A 19,170-nucleotide genomic window follows, 5' to 3' on the forward strand; every position below is an offset into this window, starting at 1 on the left:
CCACAAAATACACCAAAAGCAGCGAAGAAGACCCCGGAGCATGGTTGTCATGGTTGCCCTTCTGTTTATTCTCCGCGGTGGACGGCGTGTTCTCCTGCTGTATATCTCTCAGGTAGTCCACCAGCAGATAAACCCCCCCCCCCCCCCCCACAGGGCGGAGCGAGGCAACGAAACTTAAAATAAGAAGCAGCATTTTATGGCACGCTATGTATGGGGCCGCCTTGAGGGGGCTTCCCGACATGTTGTTTCAGTAAATTAAAGGGTGTTTCATGTTGTCGTTGCTGTGGACCTTCTTAATACCTTGGAAAATGCCGTTTAATACTTTTTAATAGCCTTAATTTTCTCTAAATTGATTTATCAACTTTTAATACTTTTTAAGACCCCGCGGACACCCTGGTTTAGCTTCGGTTGCTATGCCAACATCACCCGTTTTATACCAGAGAAACTTTCATAACAGCGTTGTGATACCAAACAGTGTCAATTCAGACGACACACATTCACTTAGGCTAAGGGAACTGGGGATATGCATCAGCTGCTTGTGTGAGTCGGACAGTGAATACTTTAGAGCGGCCGCTGCAGTGCGAGCTAACCGGGAGCTAACGGGAGAATAAACTCCGTGGAAGAGCAGCACTGCAGCGGTCGGTAAATGCTGCAGAAACACATTAATAAACAATGAACCACGGCACTCTGGAGAAAAGTATAAGGTTGGAGAAGTCGTTATTCAATTTATTCTGGCTTCGTGTGATTAAAATCAACACGATCATCGACCCGACGCAGTTGTTGTTGTGAGCGCCGTAATGGCTGCCGTTGGGGGCAAATCAGCGATGTAAACGGTGACGTCATGACGCAGCAGGGGCAGCTCTGGGGCGCCAGTGGGCGGTGTGCACAGAGCGGGAGCTGAAAAGGGAAACCGGAGCTGAACCAGAAAAGCTCCCGCTCGGAGCTAGAAACTGAAAAGCGCTGGTGTGAAAGCCGCAAGAGAGGCTGCTTCTCCTGATTTAATTCAGTAGTACTGTCCGGTGGTGCCGACAATCACACGAGGCCTACCAACACCAGCAGAGGCAATTTGAGGCTGAGCACAGCCGTCAATACACGGCAGAGTGTTCCTCAGCCTTCACATCAAATTGTCATTTTCTGGCTTCCATGTGAAAAAGGGATGGAGCTGAAAGTACTTGGCGCAGGGAAAATCATAGACGCTGTGAATCAGCTCTGGCTGGGGAGCGCCACGCCACAATGACACCATCTTTAGAGGGTTGCGTACAGGAACGGAGCCTGGCCAGAGCCCCATGGATTGCAGCTCCGCCTTCATCCAGGTCCTCTGCTGCTGCGGCGAACACTTCCACTGACTGACATCCTGGTCGTAGGCAGGAAGCTGAGGAGGACAGCTGGGGACCGTTGATGGCCTGGGTAATGGCTGGCCGAGGCAGACAATAAATAAAAACACATAATTACGATTGTGTGTGTGTGTTTTTTTGAAAAATTATTTTTCGCAAGTACACATCCAAATGAGAAACATTCAAACACTCGAAGGTGCCTCAAAGATGTATTATTATTGTTAGTATTACTCACTTTGTGTTGGTGCAGCTGGTGGATGTAGTGTCGATTGGCAAGGCTCTGCAGAAATCTCAGGAGCCACTATAGAAAGTATTTAAACATGTCATTATTATCAACAGTAAAATAAAGAAATAATGTCGCATGACACTTAGCATCTTCACCGTAGTCAGCAAACTGTACAAGGGGCAAAGGGTCAAACATATACACACCTGGAACAGTGATGTTGGTCTCCGTTGGCGTCGGGGCGGATGGTTCCAGCATCAGAAACATCAGCTCCGTTGGCGTCGGGGCACACGTGTCTTTACAGGCAGAGCAGGGGCTGCATGGAGGGAGGGCCAACAGATCATCAACATGTTGGACAGATGCAGGTGAATGTGAGTCAGGGTTTAAATGTTTAAACAGTAATATAAAGCATTACCTTATACTAGTGAAGCCTTCAGTTGACTTTGTGTGGAGAGGGTAGCAGACGGTACTAAAGTAGAAAAGTGTGTCAGTTTATTCATATTATGGCAATATAGAAATAAGTAATTATGTTAGTAAGACCAAACATCATCCATCTTTACTTCACCTACTTCATCAATCTGCTGCACTTTGAGAGCAACATCAGGGACTAGATCTATGGATACATCTCTCATCACCCATGTGAAACAGAACTGTAAACAGATGTACTTTTTCTTTATGCATATTTTACAAATCACTCCCCTTTTAAACTGTATTTGTGTGTTGCTGTCCTGTAGTATGAGATGGAATTATTTCATACCTGTTATTCTCTTGTTTTTTATAACTATAATGATCATATAAAGGTGTGCCTTGGAAATACTTGCATAAATGATTACCAAACCGTTTGAGACCCACTACTTAGGGTGCGTTCACACCTGCCTTGTATAGTCCGGTTGAACCGAACCCTGGTGCGGTTCATTTGGGTCGGTGTGAATGCAGTCCGAGACCTCTGAAGTGAACTAAACAACCGGACTCCGGTCCGCTAAAAGAGGTGGCATCGGAGCGCTTGCTTGCGAACTCTGGAGCGGTTCATCGCTGGTGTGAACGCAGTCCGCACCAAAACATAGGAAGCGCAGTATTTACGTGTCACAAGAACGCGGATATCTTCAAAATTAGGGCTGTGCGATTATGGCAAAAATCATAATCAGGATTATTTGGGTCAATAATTGATATCACGATTATTTTGACGATTATTCATTGACCATTTATTGAACTTTAAAACAAATAATATTTTACCAATAAACAAGATCAACAAATATGTTGGAGCGCACTTCCAAAACCATACTAAACATATATTATTAATATGATGAATAAAAATAAATTAGACCAAAATAAATGAAATCAAATATGATGCAGTGCACTGTCACAACCTGAACACTCCTTAACATATAGCCAACATGTTGGTAAAACATATTCATTATTCCACTCAGTCAAACGTTGAAGGCTGGCCATCCGTCATGGTCCAGAAGTAACAGGAAATAAATGTTGAGCTACAATTTAAGACCAAATAAAAATGTTTAGGCCACCATGTCAAATGCTGGTAGGGCTGCTCACGTCATCTCTTAAAGATGTGTTGCAAGAAACACCAGCCTGTTGACATGGTCTGTGTTACGTGCCGTAGTGTGTGTGTGGTCGTGTGTGTGTGTTTTCCTCTCTCTCCCTCTGATTGTCCCCAGGTGCAGCCTCTCCCCAGGTGATCCTAATCGACAATCAGGGCTTCCATATAGGACCGGAGGAGGACGGCAGTGAGGGCCCCCTTCTTTCTCTCCTTCTCGTCTGGCTGCATGTGTGCAGCATGTCTCTGTGTGAGACCCAGCATAGTTGTGTGATGTTTATTGTAGTCGTGTTTTGTAATTTGGCTGGTGAGCCGCCTTATTGATTTTCTAATTAAAACCTCACTTAAACTCCTTCAGCATTGAGTTTCCTCTCCTTTTTCTCTCGTCCGGCTATCTTGTGTGTCGCTACTTCCCTTGGTACCCCTAGATCTACCAGGGAACATAACAGTCTGGTTTCAGAGATGAGCGCAGGCAGGTGACAAGCCACCTGGACTGAAGACCCTCAGCCACGCCCCGACACATGGGGTGACGCCGGCCAATCACAAAGCTTTGATGCGTTCAAGTGCATTATTCTGGCACAGGAAGATTATGTTACAGGACATTAACGATAAAACAGAATATTGTTGTTCTATTTTTGGACACATCTCGCGATCGACTGGTTGCGCACCCCTGGGCTAGACCATAGGTCTGTTGTGGTGGCAAAGTAGTCAGCTGAAGCCGCATCTCTCTCAACTTCCCCACGGCATTTGTCATAAAGTGCAGGCAGCGCAGACCTGCTGAAATAACACCGAGACGGCATCGCGTAACGCTTGTCCAACGTGTTGACAAGTTGCTTGAAGCCCTGGTTGCTAACAGTGCTAACTGGGCACATATCTTTAGCGATGTGAAATGTAACGGCAAAGTACTTGCAAATAGTGGAAATAGTTTTACCTTTCTTTTTAACGAGTTGCTGCTCTTGTTCTGACATCTTCGCTCGCGCTGAACACTCACAACACATGTCACTCCCACGTGGCCGAGTGGGCTTTTAGGGAGGGGCGAAAGCGCACCCAGCAAAATAATCGTATTTTGTCAATTATGCTGTTTTCATAATGGTCGCAAGCCATAATCGTAATCGCGATAAAAACACGATTAATTGCACAGCCCTACTCAAAATCTTTAGCGAAAGAGTCTTTCAAGACATCCGCGGTTGTTTAGTTAAAGAGTGAAGCAGAATTAAGTGTTGAACAGTGTCGTTGTGACGGAGCGGATCACATGAGTGACTGACTCCGCCTCTGACAAACGACACACACACACACACCAAACATTTCGGAGAAAAGACGGAGGCGCATCACTTCCGTGTTTTAAATTCCTGCTATGAACCATGCCATTTCTTATTTATGTTTGTTAATTATGATGATTATGTTGAGAGGTGGTTGGCCTGTTTATGTTTGGGGTCGGATTTTTGTGTTGACAATGTGGTTTGAAGTTTGATTGTTGTCACCTGTTGACGGTAGGCCTGGTGGGAGGGGCTGTGGGTTAATAAGGGACGGGTTGGCCCTGGAAGGGGAACTCGGGGAATGTTGCAGAGAAGGCAACAGCTGGGACGTGTTCAAGAGATCATTACAGGGAAGGCAACAGCTGAACACGTTTGAGTGATGGACGGTCTGATTTGGAAGTTGTTTTGTTTGTTTAAGTTGTGCTGGTTCGCTATTTATCTTTTTGCTGCTGAAAATAAAGTTTTGGAGCTTAACCCAACGAAAGTGCCGATGCTCCATGGCGGAGGCTCCGGTAGAAATTGCCGGGATTTGCGTTTTTACCCCCTTAATGCCTGACCAATGGTTGAACAGCATTTCCGTGCACATGACTTGTGTTTAAAGTTTATAGTCCGTTTGAGTTTTGCCCGTGTGAACGCAAACCGAACCTCCTGAAAAATGAAACTATGTAACAAACTGTGGTCTGGTGCGCACCAGAGAGCGGACTATTAGGTGTGAATGCACCCTTAGACTAAAGTGAACTATCTAAACCCTCAGAGAGTCCTTCACCTCACTGAGCTGTAGTTATCAGCCTCTCAGTCTGACGGGAGGAGACTCTCCCTCCACCTCTCAGATGCGGCTTTCACACCAGCGCTTTTCAGTTTCTAGCTCCGAGCGGCAGCTTTTCTGGTTCAGCTCCGGTTTCCCTTTTCAGCTCCCGCTCTGTGCACACCGCCCACTGGCGCCCCAGAGCTGCCCTTGCTGCGTCATGACGTCACCGTTTACATCGCCGCAGCCATTACGACGCTCACAACAACGGGGAACTGCGTTGGGTCGATGATCGTGTTGCTTTTAATCACACGAAGCCAGAATAAATTGAATAACGACTTCTCCAACCTTATGCTTTTCTCCAGAGTGCCGTGGTTCATTGTTTATTAATGTGTTTCTGCAGCATTTACCGACCGCTGCAGAGCTGCTCTTCCACAGGAGTTTATTCTCCCGTTAGCTCCCGTTAGCTCACACTGCAGCGGCCGCTCTAAAGTATTCACTGTCCGACTCACACAAGCAGCTGATGCATATCCCCAGTTCCCCTTAGCCTAAGTGAATGTGTGTCAGTCTGAATTGACACTGTTTGGTATCACAACGCTGTTATGAAAGTTTCTCTGGTATAAAACGGGTGATGTTGGCATAGCAACCGAAGCTAAACTGACTACTTGCATCCAATAGCTGCAATAATACAAAACAACACGTCTGCCTCTCTCCACAATGATCGATAACAGCGAACGGATGGTCAAAGTAAGGCACAAATAAACAGAACCACACGAAGCCTGGTTAGTGTTGCCTGACTTTATAAAGTGTGTCTATAGGCACTACTGCTTGTTGGCAGGCATAACAGTCGACCCATGGGAGTTGGGTTTAGTTTCCTGCACGCCTCGACGTAAGAGAGACGTAAGCGACGTCGCCTCTTAGCTCCAAAGCTCTTGCCTCTGGACCGACAATTTTTTGGAGCTGGAAATGAAGCGGATTCCGGAGCTAAGAGCCGGCGCCGCTGCGATGTGAACAGGAAAAACTGGCGCTTTTCAGGCTCTAGCTCCGAGCCGGAGCTGAAAAAGCGCTGGTGTGAAAGGGGCAAGAGAGTCCTTCACCTCACTGAGCTGTAGTTATCAGCCTCTCAGTCTGACAAAAAATGTTTGGCCGTTGGCGCTCATCCTAATTTTCGGCCTTGATGTAACAACATTCGTAAATAAATAAATGTAACACCCTTTTCACCCCGGTTACACTTTTCATTTGCCCTGTACGATAGGCGATGTAAGTGATGAAAGGGGGGGTTTTGGCTTATCAGGCGCCCGCAGTTCACAGCCAAAGTGCAAGCGTGGGAGCGAGCGAGGGAGAGAGGGCGCACCGGTACCGGCGCTGTTGTTATTAGAATCTGGTGTTAGCTGCGCTAACGGATATAAGAAGTAGATGTTTCAACAACCAGGGTGGAGGAGAGCTCTCCTGTCAGACTGAGAGGCTCAGTGAGGTAAAGGACTCTCTGAGTGTTTAATTTTAGTCTGAGTCATCTCAGTGGGTCTCAAACGTTTTGACCACAAATTATGTAAACACATATTTCCAAGGCACTCCTTTATAATTATTAGGATAAATAAAAACAGGTTTGAAATCATTCCAATGTATACTATAGGACAGTAAACCAAAAATATCGTTTAAAGTTGGATACAAAAATATGCATAAATAAATATTAACTAGGTAAAATAAGATATGAATGAACAACAACAATAAGTTGCATGTATTTGTTATTGGCTATGGTAGGTTATTGGTTATGTTCTCGGGGTCGACCAATTATCGGGGCCGATATTCAGCATTTGACCGATTATCGGTATCGGCCTTTTTTTTATAAAATTGCCGATAACACTTTGGCTCTGATGCGGCCGTTTCTCTGTCTGCAGTCACCACTCTCTGTACACGAGCAATGTCCCACCCACAGCGCTATCTGATAGGCTATTACTGAAGTGTCAATCAACACTGAAGATTTTCCGGGCGGGAGCCAGCCAGAGAGGCGGGACCTTCTCAAATTACAGGCAGGTGCGAAAGAACGCAGACACAGACAGAGGCAAGCAGCAGCGCTGAGCGGCAGAGCCATACATGTGTTTCGAAGGTAAATCAGTTGAAAGCAGAAGTTCAATAAACATCCCAATCCCCTCAGCTGAAGTTGCAAAAACAGCACGATCTATTGATCCAATTCTATCAGTTTCCCAGTTACACAGGGACGCGGGAAGTCAGTCAGAGTCGGGGTGCGTGCAGCATCTCGCAGCGGAGTAACTGTGGTGCGGAGGGGGGGGAGGGGCTGTGAGTGGAGCCTCGCAGTTTTTCAGGTTGATATGTGAAGCTCATTAGCTAATCCTAATGTATTTAGCAAATGTTTAGCAAAATATTAGAAGTGAGGCTACTAGTCTAACGTTAGGTCTACTGCAATAGCCTCACTTTTAATATTTTGCAAAACATTAGCTAGCACTAGTGTTTTGCAGTTGCTAGCAGTTTATTGGGATTTTATGCTAGACAGACAGGCATTGGTTTGATATAATAAATTAAGCATTATTGTTAGTTAAGCATGTCAGCCTGCTGCCCCACTTCTTGTCTCTCTAACTCAGGGGTAGCCAACACGGTGCCCGCGGGCACTTAGTCGCCCGCAGGGGCAACGTGAGTCGCCCGCCGGGCATGTTCTAAAAATAGCTCGCCAAGCAAATCCAAAATGTATAAAATACACAAAACAAAAAAGGAAATGTAATTAAAAGAATCTACCCTATGCATAAACGAAACCTAAATCATAGCGAACTCTATCTACTTACTACAACTCTATAACACCCCTCCCCCACCCCCACAATGAATATCGACCAATCACGTTCTTGCTTGATTTGCGGGACCAGCGTTGCAGTCGGGAAGAAAACCAATGTGGCACCTCCCCGCTGATTTTCCTTCTGGCAGAATCTGCACTACACATCAGCCCCATTGAACACAGCCTATCATGCGAGCCGATACAACACATGAGGGGCAGAGTTTTACTCTGTGTGTTAACTTATATATTTATTGCACTTGACGCACACACACGCATGGCGTAATTTCCACTGGGGACATGTCCCCCGCACTTTTCGAAATCACCTTTGTGTCCCCACTTTACAAATATGTTTATTATTATTTTTTAACGCAATCCGTCATCGCCACGGAGGAGCACACAGCCTTTGTGAGCGAGCGAGACAGAGAGAGTGAGCGAGCTAGCTAGGGAGAGAGGGAGACAGAGACGGAGAGAAAGAGAGCTAGGGAGAGCACACCTTTATCTATTTAATATAGATAAAGTAAGAAATAATTCCAATGTGTACTATAGGACAGTAAAAAAAACAGTTTAAAAGGGGAGTGGTTAGTAAAATATGCATAAAGAAAAAGAAAGAATGCTAATAGGTAACATAAGATAAGAATAAACAAGTTTAAATGATTTGTTATTGGTTGTGATCATATTCTAAAGATGTATGGATTATTGAAAATACAGCTCCCTTTCATGTGAGTGTTGAGAGCTGTATCCATCAATTCATGTTGTGCTCAAAGTGCACCAGATTGATGCATTTCACTTCAACATTTAAAAAAAAAATCTTCCATGCATGCTCATGAGGCGGTGAGGACCCCCCTAGAGGAGGTGAGATCCACCCCCAAATAAAGCAGGTTAAATTAATTAAATTGCAAACATTTTCTTTTAGTAAACACTGCAAACGGGTCCCACAGACCCAAACAGCACACAAAGGTTAAAGGTCAGCATATAATAATGTTAAAATGTGCTAAATATATACACTGCAAAAAACAAAAAAGAGGAGTAAAAGTAGCTCACGACTTGTTTTATTTTTTTAAAGTAGCCCTCACCATAAAAAAGGTTGGTGACCCCTGCCCTAACTCATAGCAGATGGCTGCACTAAAGAAAAGGGCTCAGAGAGGAAACCAGTTGTAAGATGTTTAAAAGTTCATTAAACATAATATGTGCTTAAATGCATTTCAAAGAAGTTGTGTTGAGTTGTGTTGGAGTTTGTGTTATTCTACATTTTGACACTATAGATTTTCTGATTTTACTGCAAATGTATATCGGTTCCAAATATCGGTTATCGGTCTCCTTGATTACTAATAATCGGTATCGGCCTTGAAAAAGCCATATCGGTCGATCCCTATTATGTTCACATACTTATTTGATTATTAAAATGTAAACCGATCTTTTTCATATGGGTGTTTTAGAGTTGTACCCCCTAGATCAGGTCTCTAGTAATTGTGTGCTCAAAGTGCACCAGATTGAAGCATTTTACTTTAAAATGTTGAAATCTTCCCAGGGGGGCATACCACCGGACCCCCCTAGAGCATGTGACGTCCACCCCCCAATTCAAACATGTTCATACAATACTGAATACATTTGAAGCCATTTTGACATCTATTACCGATGTCAATAAGTTTCTGTTTTTGTAGTGTATTTGTCTTTTGTAGAGATTTTTCATTTATTCTTTATATATATATAAAATCTCGCCTAGGGCAGCCAATTGTCTAGAACCGGCCCTGGTACTAGGCCTCAAGAGCCTTTCTTGTGCTGGCAGACACATAGAAACAAATTGGCGGGCACACTTCGCACGTGCACACACTAAAAGATTACACGCGCTCCGCGTTCACATTATGCTGGGCCCACGTGCCTTATAGGGCTGTGCATCTTCACTGGTCTCACGATTCGATTATCATGTCAACGATTCGATTCGGTTCGATATCCCGGTGCATCACGGTGCATCACGATTCATACCAATGCGTTGCATCCTCAATTTTCTATATTACTGCACATGGCTTATTTTTCATCAATGCATACATGCAGTAAATACATATGAACTCTCTTTATTATTTAGAAAGTGCTTCAGAAATCAATAACATAAATGTCTTGACATTAAACCAAAATAAATGAATTGTATCGGTCTAGCCTCCGTGTGTGAAGTTGTTCCATCCTCAAAAACAAAAAAATAATGCTTCTGCAGTCGAGCTGCAGCTTCTAGCCACGGTCTTCTGTTAAAGAAAGGACACTGAATGTCCTGAATGAGGCATCACACACATGACTTGAGTCTGAACACAGCAGACAACAGGAGTATTTACAACAGCATATACAAACAAAAATACTGCATGTGGGTGCACACTCACATTCTCTGTCTTACTGTTACATAAATCCCATGAATGTATGAGATTAAATTAGCTTCATTATATCTCAGTGATTAAGTGAATAATAAAGTTTCTATCGGGTCACTATCAGCCTGTCACTCATTATTTTCAGGGAGGGGGCGGGGCTTGGAGGAACGGAGAGGAGACTGTGATCGCGGAAGCTTTTTTCCTCCTGCCTTCACAAACATTACACACGTATATATCGTCTGCAAATTGCTAAAGGACATTCATACTCTGCAATCCAAGACTTAATTAAATCCACCAAAAACCTGACATGATTGAAACGCGATTATTTTTGAAAAACATACATCCCTGTCACACTCCGTGTCGCTGCGGCTCAGAGACACAGGGACCCTGTGTCTCTGAGCCGCAGCGACCCGATTGAGAGCGGGTCCTTCTGCTGTTGGTTCTGGACTGGTGTTCTTGTGTTGGTGGATAAAGCAGACTGCTCCGTGTTGCTGTGCCGCTGTCACGTATGTTCCCTGATCTCTGCGTCACCGACCGATTTGATATTAAAGTGACAGAAAAACGTTATAGTAAAGCCGCGGCCGGAAAATCAGGAAGCAACGTTACTACTCTATAACCGATTATCTTCCGTCACTGCATCGAGACCGAATCGTCCACGTCCGCATCGCAATGCATCGTAGAAACGATTATTTTCAACACCCCTAGTGCCTTAGCACCGCTGCTGTCACTCCATCCTCGGGGAAACACTGCTGATGTCTTTGTTCTTTGCTACCTGGTTGATTACGTATTAGTAAGTTAAATGTAGTATATTATACATGGATTGCCAACTCATTTGTACATGTCTTATTCACTCATTGTTAATATCTGTACTTGTGGATGTCACTGTTTATGTTTGTAAAAAATGAAAACCTCAATAAAGATATTGTTTAAAAAAAGTTAATTATGAACAACCCTTTTGAGAGAGTAGGATGATGAACAAAGGAACACTTCTTACGTCTGGTTGCAGTGCAGCGTGCCGTCCCCGGTGTATCCTCGCTCACAGTGGCACTCGTAGGAGGTGGGCGTGTTGATGCAGGTGGCGAAGGAGTGACAGTTGTGGAGACCCAGCCTGCATTCCTCCACATCTGGGCAGGTGGGGTACGACCAGATGGCATCTTGCTTTTCGTTTTCCAACAGCTCCAGCTCCATCTCCAGAGGTAGCGGCGGCGCAGAGGTCGTAGGGTCAGGACTGGAAGAGAAAAAAAACAACATTTTAATCTACCCAGTGGCAGATTAAGGTATGTAAAACCACATATCATTAAGAAACAGAAAGAAATCCATTTTATTTTTTTCAGATGTATACAACCGATTACATAAAAATATATTCTTTCATTACATAGACTGGGTCAAGTGGATTTTATTTATTGACGTGCTTTGCAAATGCATTTTTACGGCTTAACCTGGAGTACACCGCTTGAAACAACCTCTCACAGATTCACTGGGCTTGGCTCGCCATCAATCCCAACTCCCAAGTCAGATTGGATCTGGATTGCTGACATCAATAAAATTAAATAACTAAAAGAGAGTGGTTTTAAGTAAAAGAAGAGCAATGCTCTTTTAATATGTAGCTATGCTATCAGCTTCTGTTCTATGGAACTAACACGTGGTGTTAGCCGTTAGCTTCTGCTAGCGTTCAGCATCAACTCACAGTTAGCGCTAACTAGCATTGCTAGCTCGTGATTAGCATAAGCTAACGATCTTATTATTACAATGGTTTAACAATGATACAATGTGCCCCAAAGTACATAAAAAACATTAGCGGTCCATTCACGCGATTCAATGCACTGCCTCGTCTCGATTCTCGATCAAACTTGAGACGTTCTCTGTGATTATTTTGTGTTTCAATACAGCCAGTCAAATAATAAAGGGATATCTCTGTGCTTGGCAGTGGCACTAGGTTGTATCTTTTTTTCCCAGGTCTATATTAATTTATGGTTTGATTTGAAACATCTTTGTTAAATGATTAGAGTGCAGATCAAAACAGTATAATCTCCCTCAATTGTCCCTACAGTCTATCGTACAATAAAAAGGGTAGAGAAGAGAACAAACACTATCATTTAATTATCTTGTGTCGTTCCTAGTCTTAGTAGATCATAACATTTGAAACGGGTAGACAGTAAGACGCGTACAAACAACCGAACAAATGATCTCCCACGTATAACAACAACAACACATTTCTTACAAAACTAAAAAATGTGACTTACCAAAAGTGTTTTTGAAGACAAATAATGTCCTCCTGGATTACATGAAGAGTCAGGTCATTGATACAATTGTATATTTGGCCATGAGTTGAATTTGACTGAACATTTTCCTCCAAATATTAGTTGTGGCAGATCAGCCGGGCTCCTGCTACTTTCAACACCTGACATTTAAAGTATGTAGCCAAAATGAAAACGCCTTTTTCCCCTGACCTTCTATTCACACTAACTTGGAGTCTTTGACAGCCAAAACTGAGCTTTTCCAGACTCACCAAAGCAGATACACATTTAGAAACACCATTATCCCATCACTCTCTCTCTTCAATCCCCCAACACCATGTTCACAGTGGAGTCGTGTGAGTGGAGCCCAGCTTGTGTGCGCCCCAGTGGGATCACTGGTGTCACTGTGCACACATTTAGGTTCATGTGACCTGTGGGTGACAGGAGAGCTCAACTCTCTGGAGAGGTAGGTGTTGCCAAGGCTGCTGAAAGCACCACCAGTGAGCCGTCATACCCCTTTCACACCAGCGCCTTTTCAGCTCCGGCTCGGAGCTAGAGCCTGAAAAGCGCCGGGTTTTCCAGTTCACACCGCAGCGGCGCCGGCTCTTAGCTCCGGAATCCGCTTCATTTCCAGCTCCAAAAAAATGTCGGTCCAGAGGCAAGAGCTTTGGAGCTAAGAGGCGACGTCGCTTACGTCTCTCTTACGTCGAGGCGTGCAGGAAACTAAACCCACCTCCCCTGGGTCGACTGTCATGCCTGCCTACAAGCAGTAGTGCCTATAAACACACTTTATAAAGTCAGGCAACACTAACCAGGCTTCGTGTGATTATTGCAGCTATCGGATGCAAGTAGTCAGTTTAGCTTCGGTTGCTATGCCAACATCACCCGTTTTATACCAGAGAAACTTTCATAACAGCGTTGTGATGCCAAACAGCGTCAATTCAGACTGACACACATTCACTTAGGCTAAGGGGAACTGGGGATATGCATCAGCTGCTTGTGTGAGTCGGACAGTGAATACTTTAGAGCGGCCGCTGCAGTGTGAGCTAACCGGGAGCTAACGGGAGAATAAGCGTGGAAGAGCAGCACTGCAGCGGTCGGTAAATGCTGCAGAAACACATTAATAAACAATGAACCACGGCACTCTGGAGCAAAGTATAAGGTTGAAGAAGTCGTTATTCAATTTATTCTGGCTTCGTGTGATTAAAAGCAACACGATCATCGACCCAACGCTGTTGTTGTTGTTGTTGTGAGCGATCAGCGATGTAAACGGTGACGTCATGACGCAGCAGGGGCAGCTCTGGGGCGCCAGTGGGCGGTGTGAACAGAGCGGGAGCTGAAAAGGGAAACCGGAGCTGAACCAGAAAAGCTCCCGCTCGGAGCTAGACACTGAAAAGCGCTGGTGTGAAAGCCGCATGTGAGGCACGCAGCATTCAAAGGCTTTACTTTGATGATTCAGGCTGAAGAAGCCAGACAGCCCACTGTAATACAATGGCCTGTAATCTATTTTAAGAGTAAAGCCTTTGACTCTTTCAAAGAGACACACCTACAAACTTAGAAAGGGTAAATCAAAGTGTATGGAACAAACATTATCATGTAAACAATCATCAACCAGAGTGCGGCATCACTATAATTGATGTATTATCCAGATGTTTATCGTACGGGCCTGTGTGATGATAGCTGCTATGGTCCAGTGGGCATGTTAGAGTGTACGCTCCGAGGAAGAGGCAAGCTATGCCTTCCAATATCAGCTGGCCTCAAAGCTATAATGCATGAAGATCAATACGCTGTGGCTTTGTGAGTGAGGCTTGCAACTCCGTGCCCATATCAAGTATTCCCGCCAGACGCCCTGCCGTTTGAAGAGATCTATGCCTTCGGATTTATCAGGGCTCAGGGGAAAGCAGGCTAAAGTCTGGATAACACATGTTTCCAACAGAAACATTAAACCACAGTACTGTAGGTTTGCATCTGCCACCATTGTTGTAAAATAAAGAATCCAGTCAAATCTGCTTCGAAAGCAGTACACCCCCTACCCTGGTGCAGTGACACTTCTCGATTGCATGAAGACATTTCAGGTTGAGTGTAGATTACCTTAAGGTACCCTGTGGATTACTCATTTTGAAGAGACACAGCCTTTATTTACATTACACTTTCTTACCAAAATACCTATCGTGTATCCCTATGAACTAGAAAACACATTCTTTGTTGCAAAGCCTTTTTATAATGCTCTGAAACTGTGCTCGCTATATTCCTTTCTTCTTTGGCTACCTTTAGGAAAAAACGACAACACATTTCTATACATTCATCGAGTGATTAAACGCTCCAGAAGGTACCTTTTGGAAGTGGGTAATATTGATTCAAAGGGACTTATGTAGGCCTACTCATACATTTCTAGATAGAGATATTGTAAAAGTGTGTGTGAATTTACAAATCAGTGTCCAGCAGGCAAACTTGACAAAGAGGGAGTTTTTTGGATTATGAGGATCTGTTTTTATAAGTAAAACCAAGGACTGATGTTCGCTCGTCAGACTGCTTTTGTTATGACAATTTAAAGAGGTTACATTTTCCAGCGTTAAGTAAGAAAAAAGCTCACAGAATTCCTCAAAGATATTAAATACTATATTCTGAGGCAAATATACTGTATGCTTGACTGCTTTCCAATCTTGTTTTCACATCGTGACCCTTCAGGTTAATATCATGCCCCCCATGATCCAGGGGATTGCCAGGTAAGCAAACGTTCTCTTTTTCTATTACACAGCCCAGCGTTCCCTCGTCTCTGACACCTCAGACCCAAGCCAGTAAATAACCTATCAACATGTATCTACACTGACTCTACAGCCCTCAGTTAGTGCTACTGTAAACACGTGAAAGTTAACAACAGTCTGACACGATAAACATGACAGCAGTGTTTTTTGACTGGCTTTCAAAAGCCGCGTTCACACTGCGGTACTTTTCCCACAAAGGTTCATGCGAACTTAGTTCATGATCGCGTTCACACCAAAAAGAGCCGGTACTAAAAGTAGTTCATGCGAACCTTTTTACCCCCTCGAAAGTCCCTGCTAGAGAGCAGGGACTTTCGAGCGGCTCTTTTGTGAGAAAAGAGCTATATTCCTGATTGGCTGGGCGGATTGCAAACCACGCCCCGTAAAACTCCCAAAAAGTTTTGTGAAGCCGCCATTTTATTATCCTCGCATTAGCATTATTAGCATTAGCATTAGCCCAGCGCAGAAACGCAGAGAGACTAACTTATGGCAACACAAAATAAAACATGGGAGCGGTGGAGATGAGGAGGTGTCGGCGTTCTGGCGATTTACTCGGAAGGCTTCAGTAGAAGCTGCTGGGACTCCCAGCAGCTTCTACTGAAGCCAGTCCCCAACTCCGGGGACTTCCGGCCGGGGACTTTGGGCGGCAGTATACGCCGTGAAGTGGTTTGCAGCCTGCCAGTAAACCCAAAGCAGAAGAAGAAGAAGAAGTGACGTCAGCGGCTTCATTTACCTAATCCACCCACAGGGACTTTTTCTGGTGTGAACGCGATCTGTACTTAGTTCATGCGAACTAAAGAGTTTGCATGAACTAAGTTCGCATGAACCTTTGTGGGAAAAGTACCGCAGTGTGAACGCGGCTAATGTTACAGCAGTTTGATCAGGTGTGCATATTCTTGCTGTTAACGAGGAGATTTTACAATCGTTGACTGTATATTAAGATTCTATGAACCCTGTAGGAGAGGTTAAATGCAGCTCGTGTGAACAGGTATTCCACATGGCCACTTACATTTTTTATTGAGCACCAAATTCCTCAAAATTCGATATTAAATGTTTAAAGACCCTGTGGACCCCGCCAGGTGTTTTCACTTATTCTAGCTGATCAGACCCGTGCTGGTGAAGTTGGTCACCAAAGTCCTTGTTCTAATACAAATTGTAAAGGTGTGAGTTGTTTCGAGGCATAACAGGTGCAATAAAACTAACATGGTAGTCAGGGGTTTGCAAAGCACAAGTATCAAGGTGTAATAACTAAAAGCAGTTCAGAAACCTAATTGCTTTGACTGATTGAACGGATTTACTTTGGTTAGGTGCCAGAGAAATACACTATGGCTTCTGTGCAAGCAACCACATGTAATATGCTGAACACTAATACATGAATTGAGACACTTCATAACAAATCGCCACAATATTCCAATAATATCACTTTTGGGAAGACTTGATTATGTTTATCTAATATTATATTAAACCGAAAAGTGCTGTTAAAGAGAATGTATTGAACTGTGGGGTTGGTATTAGCCTTTAATATCTCTTTTGCTGTGTTCCTAAAGGACATTGAAGATATCTAAGATCAAATATTCATTTTTTTTTTTTAATATTATTAAACGCGTAACAGTAGGCAACCAAGCATACATCAGTCCTTGATAACTGTTGCACACATAACATATTTTGAACATTTTGTGTAACTTTCACATCGCGACAAACTGTAAACCGAACAAGCCCCTGGTGGTCAAGTCTAACGGCTGTTTGTCTTGCCTCGTGGTAATTGGGGACACACTGTGCAGCAAAGTCTCTGCGATCCTTTTCCTGCTGAGATTCTTCTGCCGGCCCCTCTGGGTCCTCTGCGTACTGGTTTCTGCTCTAATGATATCATAATGGCGGTTTCCCTTACAGTGGACATAATATAAATACAAGATACAAACACAAAACAAACCAGAATAAACGTAATAATTAAAAAATAAATAACAGGCATATAATAAAAACAATAGACCACTGAAAGCAAATAAAAGCAACTCTACTTGTATCTGAATGCTAAGGAGAAGAGGTGGGTTTTCAGACAACAATGGTTGCCAAGCCTGAAGGTGGCCCAGCAGATGAGCTGCAGATCAAACATGGACACCACGATGAAGGCCAAGGCGATGCAGAAAAATAGTATTCATCAAAGCATTATGTATTCATTTCAAACCTTTATTTATACAGATAAAATCCCATTGAGGTCATTGATCTCTTTTCCAAGTCCACATGAAACATAAAAGCATAAACAGAACAAAAGGACATCAAACAGCATCATTTACAAAATTACTATTGCACTTATATTCCGATACTGTTGCTCAGATTTTAGAACCTCATTCTTTGCTTACATGCTGAATACCTCGACAAAAAACCTCATTAGCGGCAGAAAGTGCAAATGATTGTGCCACCGTCAATTTGGACACCACACATGTGACACGAGGCAGCTGCAAGAAAATTAGATGTTGCCCGACAGAGCGACATACACACATAGTTCACACATGTACACACAACACTCAGATTTGCTAACAATATATTTTGTATTTTATGCATCCTGCAATATCTGTTTGGACAGTTCACAAAGGCCAGCTCCGAGCACAGGAGTGAGATAGTGCCGTGCTGTTTGAACAATCATTTCTCAGCTGAATGCATGCTGACGCTGCAGTTTGCTCAGTTTCAGGGTATATGCTGGAATCCTGAAGTCAAATTTAATACCTTTTAAGACCTTTTTTAAGACCCTTTCCATACATTTTAGGACCTCATCGCAACTTCGAGTTCTAACCGGTTACATTGGCGACACACTTTATCTCACATTTCACCTTGAGGGGCTTCCCGACATGTTGTTTCAGTAAATTAAAGGGTGTTTCATGTTGTCGTTGCTGTGGACCTTCTTAATACCTTGGAAAATGCCGTTTAATACTTTTTAATAGCCTTAATTTTCGCTAAATTGATTTATCAACTTTTAATACTTTTTAAGACCCCGCGGACACCCTGAGTTTGCTTTCTGAAAACACCCCTCTTCCTGTTTGTAATCCTCTGAGGGGAAGCAGAGAGGGGGGAAGGGAAAGAGAGATTGAATGCTGACAGGGACATACCTTGTTTACAGTCTCCCTCCCTGCTGCGATACCCTCCTCTCTCAATGCAGCCACACAAAACAAATGGGGGCTTTTAGAGAAATTGCCTGTGCACTGAAGATTAATAACCAGGGTTCATACACAGGGTATATGCAGGAATCCTGAAGTCAAATTTAATATACTTTTTAAGACCCCGCGGACACCCTGATACACTTTCTCACCAATGACTTTTCCATGACTTCTCAATGACCTTTACCTCATGTTCCATGACCAAACAAAAAGTACCACTGAAAATGGTTTATTTGAACATGGAACAGGAAAATCAGGTCTGCATATGAAACATGTTGTGCCGATCTAAAACAAATCCAATAGTAGGCTTACGAGCTTCTCCACGCTGAAGCAACTGCAGTCAGGGAGGCAAACTCATCAGGTATGAACAAGGTGACAAGGATCCGAGCCCCCCGACCCCACGGAATATCGGCTTTAAAATAAGGAATAACAGATGATGTTAGCCGTCAGAACAACTAAAGCAGCAGGTAATAACAGAAACGCCAAAGAGTCACATCTAATAGAAATATATAAAAGCATTTATTTTAATTGTGTAGCAGTCAGTTTATAATTCTGGCTGTTGAGCATTTTGAAAATGTATTTTCATGCCTCTGTGCAACGCTTAGTCTTTCTATCTTTACAGCCACTGGTGTAACTAAGTTCATAAACTCAACAAGTACTATACGGGGGTACAGTTTTGAGATACTTGTACTTTATTAAGTATTTCAATGTTTTGCTACTTTGTACTTTGACTCCACTACAGTTCAGAGATACATGGTGTACTTCTACTCCAC

General features: G+C 43.5%; 1 protein-coding gene across 1 annotated transcript; it reads right to left on the reverse strand.

Annotated features, from left to right (window-relative positions):
• Nucleotides 1-1,187: 1,187 nt before the first annotated feature.
• LOC139435421 (nephronectin-like) lies at nt 1,188-12,787 on the reverse strand. The gene is made up of 6 exons (XM_071206091.1): nt 12,759-12,787; nt 11,244-11,477; nt 1,973-2,026; nt 1,764-1,873; nt 1,570-1,635; nt 1,188-1,414 (listed from the first exon to the last, which is right to left on the reverse strand). The coding sequence occupies exons 1-6, from the start codon at nt 12,785-12,787 to the stop codon at nt 1,188-1,190; spliced, it is 720 nt and encodes a 239-aa protein (XP_071062192.1).
• Between the last annotated feature and the right edge of the window lie 6,383 nt (nt 12,788-19,170).

Source organism: Pseudochaenichthys georgianus, chromosome 16 (genome assembly GCF_902827115.2).
Source record: "Pseudochaenichthys georgianus chromosome 16, fPseGeo1.2, whole genome shotgun sequence".
Taxonomy (NCBI): Eukaryota; Metazoa; Chordata; class Actinopteri; order Perciformes; family Channichthyidae; genus Pseudochaenichthys; species Pseudochaenichthys georgianus.